This window comes from Cadophora gregata, assembly GCF_030347475.1.
Source record: "Cadophora gregata isolate MNR1 chromosome Unknown scaffold_8, whole genome shotgun sequence".
In the NCBI taxonomy this organism is placed as follows: Eukaryota; Fungi; Ascomycota; class Leotiomycetes; order Helotiales; family Ploettnerulaceae; genus Cadophora; species Cadophora gregata.
The window spans coordinates 892,392-904,945 of NW_026695931.1; the positions used below are offsets into that span (position 1 = coordinate 892,392).

A 12,554-nucleotide genomic window follows, 5' to 3' on the forward strand; every position below is an offset into this window, starting at 1 on the left:
TGCTCTTTCCATGCCAATCATCTTTAATCAAAGTCTCTGAGCCCAGACCCAAAACCAGATTGCACTGCTACCCACCAAACACAGACTTGCCGTAGCAAGTCCTTTGAATTCTTCCGGCCGACCCCAGGCGATCGTAGCAAACCAATGCAAGAGATCGAAGCATGAACATATTGCCTGTCCAGTTCCTGAGAAGGTGGAACGCTGCGAAGTTAGGACCTCACTTTGCTCCAGTTCTTGCTCCATCAACTCGTAAGTCCAGTGGAAAAATCTGGATAGTGAGAGGAAGCCGAATAAGGTTATCATCGTCACTAAACTTGCTTGAGAGACAGATTCTTTGTTCTCGTCCACGATACCCGAGGAGCTTGGAGACAGGTGCTGCAGAACGAGTACGACAGGGACCTGGCAAGTCAGTGAATTGAAGAAACTCGCTACAACTAGACTCACCAAGGATAAGAATTGCCCAATTATTCCCGAAGAGCTGAGTTTCCTAGGGACTATTCCTTTGCTAGTCTGGCTTTCGGTCCATTTTTGGTTGAGATATCCACTCGCCATGGGAGTTGTAAATGTCGCGACAAAACCCATTAGACTTCCAGACGCCCTTGCTGTAGTGATTGCGGTCAGAGACATTCCGCTCTGAAGTAAGTATGTAATCAGAGGAGCTGAGTAAACAAGAACAGTGAGGTACAGAAACGCCATACAGAACGCCGCTGGCCAGATTGGCATGGAAAAGAAGTGTCGAAGTCGCTGGGCTGGAAGGTGGTAGAGCAGGTCTTTCACCCCTTTCCAAGCATTAACTTGATATATTGAATTCGTTGCCAGCATTTCTCCTAAATGATCTGACCTGAGTTCCTGGCTTTTGGGAGCTAGCAGTTTGGCATTCTCCATCGATACGATGCGTAAGCAAAACATCTCCAATGCCCAGACTCCCATAGTGACCAAAGTTACTAAAAATATCCACGTATTTCTTGAAAATGCCGAGATGATGAAGGGAAGTATCATAGGAGATGTAACCTTGCAAAGCAGGTTGATCCTAGCAATCACGGCATTCACATGCGTCAAGGTATAGTTAGAGCCCAGTTCGGCGCCGATTAGAACTGGTATCCAGTCCCGACTGATGGAAAGATTATTTCCTGTAGCGCTCAACACCTGGACCACATCTAGAAGTACTATGAGTCCAAAGAAACCGTTCTTGAGAGATCGTGAGTCGTCTCCAATGATAGTTGGCCAGAGTATCCATGCGAGATAGATGGTGATTATCGATGTGTGGTTGACCATGATACTTATATAAAGAGGCCTTGTTCTGTCAGGTAATTTATCAATCCAAGATCCCACAGAAGAGGCAAAAAGAATCGTTGATAGTGTGGAAGCAATTCCCCTGTTTCGTAAGCACTTGATCTGAACATTCGACAGTCATCCAAACCTGATGGAGGTCGCTGTAAGGTCGTCTGGGAAAGCAGAAGCAACCAATATTATCTGTATGCGAAGTTATCAACCGCCCACAGGGCTTCGATTATTAGCTTACAGAGACGTATTCGAAGGTCCTTGTGTTCCACATGAAGGCGAAATGGAGGAAGTAGATTCTCCACCATTTTTTACGTTCCACTGCTCGGGGAATTATATACTGGCCTTCTCGCTCGAGAATTTGGTTGTTTGAGAGAAGTTCATGAAGTGAGTCTTGGTCATCTTCGGACCCCTCGCTATCTCGGATAGGTGATATTGCGTGAGAGCTGTGTCGCTGCCTCGCATGTTCTTCTAATACTGAAGAATCAGTGGCCTCATTCAGAGTGTTTAAAGCAAGGGACATCCCCATAGTGATAGTTGTATCAATTGCCGCCGCGGGTCAACGTGGCATCCTGCCAGGAAAAGTGTTCTCGCGGCCCATGCTCACAGAGAGACTGCGAGGCGAGCCCCGCACTTGTCCTAATTAGGAAGTATATTTACCTCAAAACCCCTCACGTCGGAGCCGAAATCGTGATCTTATGATCACGCGAGAGAAGCGAGCTCGAACAAACACAAATCTTAGAAATCATTGATAACATCATGACTGTATGAGCAATTGTTGCCAACATACTGTCAGGTGTGCTGTCTAGGTATGGAGCAGAACACTATTGACCCATGTAACCCCACAATCCAAAAACTGCATGGCAGAGATATACCAGCTCACCTTCTGGGGGTGTGTCTTTGAACTCCAAAGGAACCAGAATCATGGCGTTAGATACCAGATTCGCATCTACACCAGCGTCCGAGGGGTCGCACTTTGTAGCCAGTGCGCCGCCAGGAAGTGTTGGGAATTGCAAGCGAATTGTCAATGTCTGACAGGGCTCTCGAATGCCTGGAGGAGGATACGGCGGCATCAGATCGCACAATAACTGTCTGATACGTTCCACGTACTCACACATAGCCATAGCGGAGACAATAGTCGGTGTTGGTTCGTGTAAGAAGGTCATGCCCACAAGTTCGACATGAGATTTGGTCAGAGGCTTAATGACTGGCTCGTTTGTTTTGAATCTTTCCAAGACGGGACGATCGTGAGGGCTTTTGAGCATTGGTCTTAACCACTTCAAAACGAAAGTTTGGCCTCCAAGCGGAATTGTGCAGTCCTCCACTGCAGCAACTGCTTGTTGTATCTTGGCCCAACTATCAGGGAGTAGAAACACTTCTCGAATAATCAGTAGAGGACTTTCTCGGGGAAGTAGGGGGAAGAATCAGATGCCAGACTTACTACAGTAGCCGTCGTCAATAATTATACAGTCATTTTTCTGATCAGTGGTGTAATTAACGAATCCAATAAATGCCAGGTTCAACAGGTTTGTGCTTCTGTTTGAGAGATGTCAGCGAAGTAAGTAGAAAAAACAGATAACGCCTTACGAGCTCTTTCCATAAGCCTTGGGAACTGTCTGACCAGTTCTCCACGTCAATGCTGAAGTAGCTCGCTCGCTCATAAATGAGTCGAAACCAAACATCATGTCCTTGGATAAGTTCCTGAAAGCTGCTTGGATCGCCCTTATCTTCTTTTCTCCAGGCGGAAGGGTCAGAATTATGTTTCCACTATCAAACCCTCCATCCAGAAGCGCATTAACACCATAAATTCGGGCAAGCTTGAACTTTGAGCGTCCACTATTGGCCTGATCCGCCATCGTACAGCAATTTTTCCGATCTCTGTCGGCCCAGACAGGGGAGGGGAAGCAACGTTCGGACTCGCCTAAATGAGCGATCACGCGAGTAGGACCGAACTCCAAGGCGACTGTTGCTTCTTCAGCAGTGAGACCAATGACATGATGGGCTGCTCTTGGGATTTTGAATCCCAGGGGAATGTCAAATACTCCATCGTAGCCTGGAGAACCATGTATGAGCATTTTCAACCTTTCTGCTCCGCTCCAAAGATCTTTGTTCCGAATCACCTCGCTACGGCCAACGATAAAACGAATAGAAGGCCCTGTAACAATTTGACACATCTGGCCTTCTTCGAGATTGACTCCCTTGCAAGCGAATTCGTACACAACTTGGATCCATTCAATTGGAAATGTCGGAAAGTCGTGTGGGTGTTCAGTAGCAGGTTGTCTCGGTCTGAAAATTATTTCTGGTTGATTCATTCCAAGCAGGCCATCAGAGAGGTAAGCCCATCCCGAAGACGGTCCAAAATATTGATCTTGGTAATTTGTGTGGTGCCAGACCTGGACTTCTAAACCAGAGGTTCCGATTGAAACTCGCTTCGGCCATGGACTTTGCGTGGCGGATTCGACTTGCCTAGGTAATGGAATTTGCTGGACTGCTCGCTGTCCTGGTAATCTATCATGCTTGATAGTGGCAGGCTGTTATTGAGTCCTCTGCTGGACAGAAGAATGGAGAGGTCGTGGTTGTCGATTATCGAAGGCGATGTCTGGCTGCACTTCTCTACTACCGGAGCAGCCCATATTGTGTTTTTCAAAACGGACTGATGCGTTTCTCGAGCTGTTGAAGAATTACTCCCAGCATATAATCACCCGGATGCAACTAAGAGATTCAATCAGCTATCAGGAGCAGGATGCATTTTGCGACTGTCCTCAGCCCTAGAAGCTTGGTCGTGGACCAGCTGCTTGGCGAAACGCAAGCCATCAGAGTTTGCGTACAAGCCAGCCCACCAGATACCGATAATAGCTTTGATAGCAACCACAAAGGAACTGCTATTTACTCGAATTGGTTAAAATAGCCTTGGCAATTTCCAGTCATTCTGTCTCGGCAAGGGCCGATCCAGCTCCAGATTTCGCCCAGGATTTTATATTCAGCTGGATCTTGGACATTGTGGACACACTGGAGACATACCAAACAGGCAAAAGATATAATGGTTTTCGCAGAGTCTATCCATCCAAAGAGTTCTCAGATGGTGCATATCAATTTTGGTATTGGCTTTCGTCACATTTCAATCTACTCAACCCGAATTCGTGGACAGTATGGAGCCGGAAAAGGAGACCCATGAACATCCCAGAATCAGGGATTTTCACGGCAATTCCATCGATCCGAAGACGGGAAGGATCATGCGCAATCATCCGAGCTCGATATTTTTTGCTCGTCCTGAAAGCGAAGGAGACGGCTTCGTGCATCTCGATCGCGATGGGGGTAGTACTGTTCCTGAACTCTTGCAGAAAATGGGCAAGCTGGGTCTCAATCCGAAGCAGGTAACTCTGTTAGTTACACCTTCACCCAGCTCACTCGCTGCTCCTGTCGTGCGGCCACCCTCCAGAAGTAGCTTTGAAATGGATGAAGAAGAACTATACGAGATTTCAGGTGGCAATACCTTCCGAAGTACTTGCGGCTACTGCTAGCAAGTAAGCGAACACAAAGAGCGACCGCGCGGTTTTACCCTCCAGGAGCTTGAGGAAGCTGCGGTCTCTGGATGTGGTACTTGTGATGTCCTACAGAGAAGCATTAAGCATTTCGCAGATCTCGTCTTTAAAACCCAGTATACACCTAACAAAGTTAGAATTGAACAAATGGAGCTATCCGGAACTTCTTTCAAGAGCGGTCTGCTTTCAAATGCCAACAAAGTTCTGGTTCATTTCGATGATCATGGTGGTGAAACTCTAGAATTTGATTTCAAAGACTCTGGTACGCCTTGCCTCATTTTCATACTTCTTTGATCTCAATCTAACACAGTGCTCAAGATCACCCTGGTTATAAAGGTCAGCTGCCATCTACTCATCACTTGATCCAGGATACTTCTAGCCCGGAAACAGTAAGTCTCATCAAACAATGGATTGAAACTTGTCAGAAGTGCCACCCCGACTGTCTTATCGAGCCACGATCACCACTTCCTAAGCGACTCTTGGAAATATCAGAAGATAAAGTCCGGCTCGTTTGGTCGAACAGAGCACAAGGCACATACTTAACGCTGAGTCACTGTTGGGGCACAACCAAATATGTTAGCCTCACCTCTTCCAGTCAGGCGGAGATGGAGAAGTCTATCTCATCATCAAGTCTCTCGCGAACTTTCAACGAAGCCATAAAACTTACCTGGAATCTTGGCTTTCGATATCTTTGGATAGACTCTCTCTGTATCATTCAAGACAGTAAGAAGACTGGGAATACCACGCTTCCAAAATGGCAGACATATACACCAAATCATATCTCACCATATCGGCATCCAGAGGCGAGAACGGCGACCGAGGTCTCTTTGGACTTCGTACAGATGAGCCGCTCAAGCTAGTACACTCAGATTTGCAGCAAGTGCGAAACCCAGCGATATGGCAACCATTCCGAATATCAGGAACCGACAGAGACGCTTGTTTGAGAAACTTCACCGTCTTAATGAGGCGTCCTCATGGCTTGTACGAAGATAAGAAACCTAAGGAGCCGCTGCTGAAGCGAGCCTGGGTATTTCAGGAGCAAATTCTCAGCCCACGACTCATCCATTTCGCGTCTGGAGAGCTATACTTTGAATGCAAATCACATGTGGCATGTAAATGTAGGGGCTGGGAGGAAAAGGCGAATAGTTCTCAGTGGGAGACACGGTGAGGTAAAGCACACGCGATTCTCGTGTCAAAATCCAAGAAACTTCCTGAGTCCTCCATAAAGCGCCAGCAGGACTTTGAGGCATACACAGCACTTGTGGAAGCATACACTCAACTTCAGATAACTCAAGAGCTAGATCGTTTGCCTGCCCTTTCGGGAGTCACATCGGGTCGATGCGACGATTACCTTGCTGGAATGTGGAGAAGCCTTCTTCTAGAATCATTACATTGGTGCCCGAATCTCTCCAACGCGAGCGGGGTGATGGCTCGGAGACCTTCCGCCTGGCGAGGCCCAAGTTGGAGCTGGGTCTCTATGGAATGCCCAATTCGCCACGTTGAAACTGAGTTTGGAGAAGGCAAGAATGATAATCAGCTTTCTGCGACGATCTTGGAGGCTTCGAGTGTATTAGAAGGCATTGATCCTCGAGGCCGAGTGTTCAGCGCCTCCATGAAGATTCATGGCCCTTTTTCTACAGCCTGGGTCACGGAAATCGGGTTTTACTCTCGTGAGATAGGATGGAATTCACAAATAGCCACAGCTGGACCCTATGCTGCCGTCTTGGAGCCAAGTCAGAGCCAGCGGGACAAGCCAGAGCAGAATTGTACCTATGCGATCGTCGAGCAAGGAAACTTGAAGGGACGCTGCTTCTTGGATGTACCACTGGCATTATGCCGAAGTAAGCCAGCAGAGATTACTGTTGGCGATGAGGTTGGGCTTCTCCTAATGTCGTCTACTATAGCGCTTGTGTTGAGGCCATCAGTACAGCCTGGAGCATTTATCAGAGTAGGGTTCTTCAAACGTGAAGACGCTCAATGGAAACTTTTCTATCCAACTGAGGGCATTCTGCTGGTTTGAGTCGAGGAAGGGGTTATTGGAACTATGCCACATGCAGATCTGCTGAGATCACGGGAATGCAATTTATGCGACATACTTCAATGACATTTTACTTGCCCACCGAGGGATAGTGATCGTGTAAGGAGTGTGGATATTTGAAGACTGCATCGGCGACAGCTCATGTTGTTGACTTCTCCTAAATGGAAAAGGTTTCCCTACTTCCGAATTGAAACAGATGGAGAAAGGAGTAAGCTAATAGCCTAAGCTAGATGCTCGCATCGTAGAAAGGCCTATGTCCCTCTTTGATCAGATCCGATGCGCCCTCTGCAAGAGCATAAACACTGCTCTGAATATCTGCCTCTGGGATGAGTGGTATCACGCTAGCATCAACAACTCTGAGCTTCTCAGTTCCGTAGACCCTCAAATGCTCATCGACAACGCCACCTTTCTCCTTCGACAGCATAGCACAGATGCTAGTTGGATACCACATGGAGATCACAGTGCGTCGTATGCCCTCTAAAAACTCCGATATCGTCCTTGCAAGATTTAAGTCTTGTCATTCGACTGTTGCGCTTAATGAGCAATGATGTGAAGGGCGCGGCAGCGATTCGGAGTGCAAGGTATTGTATCTGTCGTGCACACATCCGGAGGTCGAGGGCATGGCTCAAGTAAGGAGGGTCAATGGAAGAAGCGCCCTTACTCGAGGCGTAAGTGATGTGGACGCTGCCACGAGACAGAGGGCTAGAAAGGACTATCGCGATACTGATGGCTTCCACGTGAAGATCTCCAAGGGAATAGTCTCGAACGTCAGCAAATGGGGTTGCGGCTGAGAGTATAGTGACTAAGGCATCATACTTATCTGCCATGATCTTCGAGACGATGCCATATTGATTCTGCGCAGAGGGGTGATTTGAAAGCAGCTTTTGCTTGATGTTGGCATCATGGAGCTCCTTCAAGGCTTCTTACCCTGCTATATGAAGCAGTGGAAGGTAGACAATCGATGAAAGATCGAGGGAGGCGAGAAGCCCATACGTGGCTGAGGCAATATTCAGCCATTGCAGCCGCGACTGCATCAGGTTTCCCTCTTACAAGCATACCTATCCAAGGATGGATGTCATCTTTCGCTCCGAATCCGCTCTCGCACTAGATATGTATGATATTCCATATCTTCCCGAATATGCTCGTGTGTCAGAATACCCACAGTCTAGTCATCTTGAGCAAGTCCCCTCACCCTTGTTAGCTGAGATTCCGAGGAGTAGGTCGCCTCGGCCTAAAGTACTTAAGTACATATACCTACCTACCCAGATACAGGTAGGTACCTGTGGTGCCTGACGCCTGATGCCTGACGCACGTGCTGATAGGCTGTCTCGAGGCCGTGGCGTCTAAACAAGCTCCCGCTGCTGCCTACAGGTCGCTTAACCGCATCCATTCTCTAGTTCATAGTGTCAACCTCGTCCATATCTTGACCTTGGCCTCGGCCTCTACTATTGCAAACTTCGCACTACGGCCTTACTTTGTCTCTTCTACGGAACCTGACATACGATACGATACGATACGATACGATCGCTCATGATGTCTACCTCAGCATGGAATCACGCAGATATGCCAAAAGTTGAGGAAGCATGCCACTCCTCTGCCCCTCAACCTCACGCCCCTCTAAGCTCTCAAGATGCAACCAGCGATCCATCCAAGATACATGTCCCTTCACCAACACTGCAAAGCAGCAGTGCGCCCTCTACCACGTCTGACCCCGCCGTTTATGAATGTGCGACAAACTCTGCGCTTTCTCTCCAGTTCCCTCTCAATCTTGCTTCTTACCTACACGTCCACGAAGCTACTCCCAGCGAAATCACACATCTGTCTACCTTACCGGAGGTCGATGTCGAATACCTGCGGCGCGTACGCAGCCATGGAGTAGACTACGCCGGCGTCCTTGTTGCAGAAGCAGACAACGTCTCAGTTCTCGACAGCATGACTCATCCCCCTCATCCTCTCCCCACTCAAATTTACGAAGGCCTGCGTCGGTATATGTAAGTCTCCAAGCTCCTTAGTGCTCCTCATCTCTGACCGCGCACCCTACAGCTTTCGCCCGTTCAGAGATAAATACTTACTCGCAATGTCTTTGTCCGATGTACACCTAGCCGTCATGCCCATCGTCAATGGTCTTTTCATTGCATGTGGGACGAGATACGCAGATAGTCTGGCTACCAAAGATGCGGCCATCGCCGAAGCTTTCTTATATATGTAATAACTTCAATTGGCGTAGAGCGACTAACATGGACCCTGGTCGCAATGAAAATCAAATCATCGTTGACGGCTCTTTCTCGGCGTGTGGCCAAAAACGCATAATCCTAGAGGTCTCATTCTTGCAGGCTTTCAACGACGCGTGCCATCGGGTGGAAACAGCTTTTCGAAGATACCCTCACCTTGCCCGTGCTTATGTCATTGACATTGGCTATCAGTCTCCCACTCTCATGGTCCGTGAGTACCGACGTTTACCCAGCTCTGACGCTACTACTCCACGTCTCGAGCACTTCACAATCAATATCGGTCACGACGTACGCTTGACTGGTCTGTCCTTCAGCCTGGCTGACGTCGTCCCAGCAGCAGAACGAGCAGATTACCCCTTGCTCGCAAACTCATGGCATCATATCTTTTGCATGCCATTCAAAGGGTTTTTTCCAGAGCTTTCGAATAGGTGGCAAGACCATTGGCGGAGGGTGGCACGCGTGCAGGGTAATGGGCATCATGATCAGGAGTTCCCGTCCTCGGCGGATCTTCCTGGTGATGTCCCGACCTGCTTCATCCTGCCTGAAGTCTCCCCAACGGTGTGGCACTATTCGAGATGGTTTAAGTTGTCGAATTGAAGGAAGGGGTCTCCATCTGTAGGGACCATATGTATTTCGTCACCATCCATTCACCCACATCACGTTCCATAAAAACCAAGGTTGCTTTGCGGGAGGGGCTTACCAACAGATGACCTTGAAACTTACGAAATCCAGGGGGGAGGCGTGGGAAAAGCTTCAGCAAGTATGATTTTCGAACGCATCCTGCAGCTACGATCATGGTCTGGACTTCTCGGATACGTTGAGCAACCCATTCTTACATGGCCAACTGGCCTTGGAGAGAGGGGTAACAGTATCAGAGTCAAGGGAGACAACATCCTTGGAAGGGACACTTACAGAGATATCCAAGAGATTAGCAATATCGAGATCAAAGCCTACTTGATGGAGTATGGAGGTTGGCATCTCGCTTGAGGTTCTCAATCTAACCCGAAGAGGGATCGAGTTGAGGCACATGATCAACCCTGACTCCCATTCCCAGGTAGACCTCAGGCTTGAATTTAGGTAATGATCTCCATCCTAGTTGTCTCTCCTATGACATTTTCAATCGGTGTGCCATGCCGAAAAACCCTTACGAAATTGTATTTCATCTCCTCACGGTGCGTCTGTCAATATACAGGTAAATCACCAGCCTTGTATTCAGCGGCGCGTAAGTTTCCTTTATTGCTCGGTCTGCTCCACATTTTCTTCTTTGCCCACCGCTCGCATAACCTTCCATCTCATATTCCGCTTCACAACTTCTTATCAACCTCATTATGTCAGCACCACAAAGTGGATGTCAACTAAAGCACATGCGGGAAAAAAAGATTTCTCGTGACTTGCGCTGCGGATGAAGCTTATCTGCCAATCAGATGTTGGAAAATCCATTCGGTCCGCATGTTTGAGATCCTGTTTAAAGATCTTTAGGGGCTCATCTACAAGAGAATGAAAAGTCTCCGCACTTCTCTTCCATAATTTTCCGTTTCATTTTTGACTTAGCTTCAACCCACTATTGAGCATTTATCCCATACTGCAGAGTGTAGGCGTATCGAGTCCAGAATGAAGTGCCTATCCTGGCTTCATCCGCCGAAGTATGTTCAAGCCTCTATCCTCATTTCCGTTGGGGGCGCTCTGTTCGGGTAAGTGCTTCTCGCCTCGGTTCTCGATGTCAAGCTCATGTCCATCCGGGCTGGATACAGGTACAATTGGTCCGCTCACAACGATGGCTCAATTCGAAAAGACCTTTGGCCATCTATCATCCACCGTACATGGCCTCACAATTTCTATGATCCTCATTCCGGCTGCCATAAGTTCCTTCTTCGGGGGACATCTCGCCAACTCAATTGGGAGACTGAGAGGTATTGCTTGTGGCGCTGCCATCTTTGCGCTTGGTGGTGGAATTGAAGCAGCGAGTGTGCATCTGGGTGTGCTACTTGCTGGACGGGCAGTCAAAGGGATAGGTGAGGGGCTATTCTTGAGCACTTTGGTAGTGTATGTATCAAAATTTCTCTTCCCTCCAAGAAGCTTCAACCATTCCTTGCTAACTTGGTAGATACATCACGGAAATCTCACCTCCTCAATCCAGAGGCACACTAGCGTTCATTCCACAATTCCTAATCACCGTTGGAGTCTGCGCAGGATATTTCATTTGCTACGGTACCGTGAACATCGCTTCATCGGCCTCCTGGCGAATTCCTTTCGCCCTACAATCAGTCCTCGCTTGTGCCTTCACAATCAGCACGCTAATTCTCCTCCCTGAATCACCACGGTGGTTGACAGCACGTGGCCGCCACAAGGAAGCGCTCCTCATCTGGGATATGTTAGGAATCGCCTCTACGGAGCGCGAGAAGATTGAGGAGCGACAAGACAGTGCCCTGCCACCCCCGGTGAAAATGAAAGACATCTTAGCTGTTTTCAGCAAGAAGGCCAGAAGGCAGACAGGACTCGGCGTTTTCCTCATGGGCGCTCAGCAAGCGAGTGGTATAGATGGCGTATTATATTACGCTCCTCTACTATTTGCCTCTGCCGGGCTCTCGTCTTCCACCGCTTCGTTTCTCGCTTCGGGTATCTCTGCACTGCTCATCTTGCTTGTCACGATCCCGGCCTTCCTGCTCGCTGATCGCTGGGGAAGAGCAACATCGACTATTTTTGGTGGGCTAGTTCAGGCAGCTTGTATGTTCGTCATGGGTGCGTTGTATGCAAGTGGTAGCGTGCACTCTGATAGGGGAACAGCGAGATGGGTGGTTGTCGTGTTGATATATGTGTTTGCTATGGTGTTCAGTGGGACTTGGGGGGTCTGCTTCAGAGTTTATGTTTCTGAGATTCAAAGTCCCAAGACGAGGGCTGGTGCGAGTAGTCTGGCGCTGAGTGCGAACTGGGTAGGTTTTCTTTGCCATTTCCCTGCCTTCTTACCGTTCTTGCATGACCGGTCAGAGGTGACGTAGCTAATAATTATAGGTCGTGAACTGGATCATAGCATTCACCACGCCAATTTTTCTGGCCAACTCGTCATTCGGTGTCTATTTTTTATTTGGAAGCGCTGCACTGCTCACAACCATAGTTTGCGTGTTCTGGATGCCTGAGACGAGGGGGAGAAGTCTGGAGGACATCGATGCGGAGTTTACTGGAAAACATAAGAGTAATGGCAATGGACTTGAGAACGGAAACACGAGTGGCAATATGCTTGTTGACATATCTAGCGAGAGCATGGACATGGAGGAGATGGGTGGTGGCAGCGGGAGAGAGAGGGGCGGCAGAGGAGCGGGTGAGAGTTCGACGACCTGATATGAACGAACTCTGGGACGGTGGAGATGGCACTTCAAGCCACGAAACGAGTTATCAGATGTCTTTGCCATCGGCTGAGATAGAAGTCAACGTTTAGTGCTCGGCCTGAGGTTATCCGCAGATCAC

General features: G+C 48.5%; 8 protein-coding genes across 8 annotated transcripts; 5 read left to right on the forward strand and 3 right to left on the reverse strand.

The window, feature by feature from the left end:
• Positions 1-27: 27 nt before the first annotated feature.
• Positions 28-1,846, reverse strand: ONS95_013827 (uncharacterized protein; the record flags this gene model as incomplete). The annotated part of the gene is made up of 4 exons (XM_058507476.1): positions 1,523-1,846; positions 1,421-1,473; positions 445-1,375; positions 28-399 (listed from the first exon to the last, which is right to left on the reverse strand). The coding sequence occupies exons 1-4, from the start codon at positions 1,808-1,810 to the stop codon at positions 28-30; spliced, it is 1,644 nt and encodes a 547-aa protein (XP_058356645.1). The 5' UTR covers positions 1,811-1,846.
• Positions 1,847-2,105: 259 nt separating this feature from the next.
• On the reverse strand, positions 2,106-3,356 carry ONS95_013828 (uncharacterized protein; the record flags this gene model as incomplete). The annotated part of the gene is made up of 3 exons (XM_058507477.1): positions 2,106-2,656; positions 2,723-2,817; positions 2,869-3,356. 3 exons carry the CDS (start codon positions 3,354-3,356, stop codon positions 2,106-2,108), a joined length of 1,134 nt encoding a protein of 377 aa, XP_058356646.1.
• A 2,067-nt stretch (positions 3,357-5,423) lies between these two features.
• ONS95_013829 (uncharacterized protein) lies at positions 5,424-6,210 on the forward strand. Its single transcript, XM_058507478.1, has one exon. The coding sequence runs from the start codon at positions 5,578-5,580 to the stop codon at positions 5,989-5,991; it is 414 nt and encodes a 137-aa protein (XP_058356647.1). The 5' UTR covers positions 5,424-5,577; the 3' UTR covers positions 5,992-6,210.
• Positions 6,211-6,300: 90 nt separating this feature from the next.
• ONS95_013830 (uncharacterized protein) lies at positions 6,301-6,843 on the forward strand (the record flags this gene model as incomplete). Its single annotated transcript, XM_058507479.1, has 1 exon — positions 6,301-6,843. The coding sequence occupies one exon, from the start codon at positions 6,301-6,303 to the stop codon at positions 6,841-6,843; it is 543 nt and encodes a 180-aa protein (XP_058356648.1).
• Positions 6,844-7,087: 244 nt separating this feature from the next.
• On the reverse strand, positions 7,088-7,688 carry ONS95_013831 (uncharacterized protein; the record flags this gene model as incomplete). Its single annotated transcript, XM_058507480.1, has 2 exons — positions 7,088-7,338; positions 7,523-7,688. The coding sequence occupies 2 exons, from the start codon at positions 7,686-7,688 to the stop codon at positions 7,088-7,090; spliced, it is 417 nt and encodes a 138-aa protein (XP_058356649.1).
• A 703-nt stretch (positions 7,689-8,391) lies between these two features.
• On the forward strand, positions 8,392-9,070 carry ONS95_013832 (uncharacterized protein; the record flags this gene model as incomplete). Its single annotated transcript, XM_058507481.1, has 2 exons — positions 8,392-8,852; positions 8,905-9,070. 2 exons carry the CDS (start codon positions 8,392-8,394, stop codon positions 9,068-9,070), a joined length of 627 nt encoding a protein of 208 aa, XP_058356650.1.
• A 784-nt stretch (positions 9,071-9,854) lies between these two features.
• Positions 9,855-10,079, forward strand: ONS95_013833 (uncharacterized protein; the record flags this gene model as incomplete). The annotated part of the gene is made up of 1 exon (XM_058507482.1): positions 9,855-10,079. The coding sequence occupies one exon, from the start codon at positions 9,855-9,857 to the stop codon at positions 10,077-10,079; it is 225 nt and encodes a 74-aa protein (XP_058356651.1).
• A 787-nt stretch (positions 10,080-10,866) lies between these two features.
• Positions 10,867-12,428, forward strand: ONS95_013834 (uncharacterized protein; the record flags this gene model as incomplete). The annotated part of the gene is made up of 3 exons (XM_058507483.1): positions 10,867-11,135; positions 11,197-12,022; positions 12,102-12,428. 3 exons carry the CDS (start codon positions 10,867-10,869, stop codon positions 12,426-12,428), a joined length of 1,422 nt encoding a protein of 473 aa, XP_058356652.1.
• Positions 12,429-12,554: the final 126 nt, after the last annotated feature.

What these genes read in the sequence shown, in the direction of transcription:
- ONS95_013829 (XM_058507478.1), top strand. Translation starts at nt 5,578, where the DNA reads ATGGCAGACATATACACCAAATCATATCTCACCATATCGGCATCCAGA.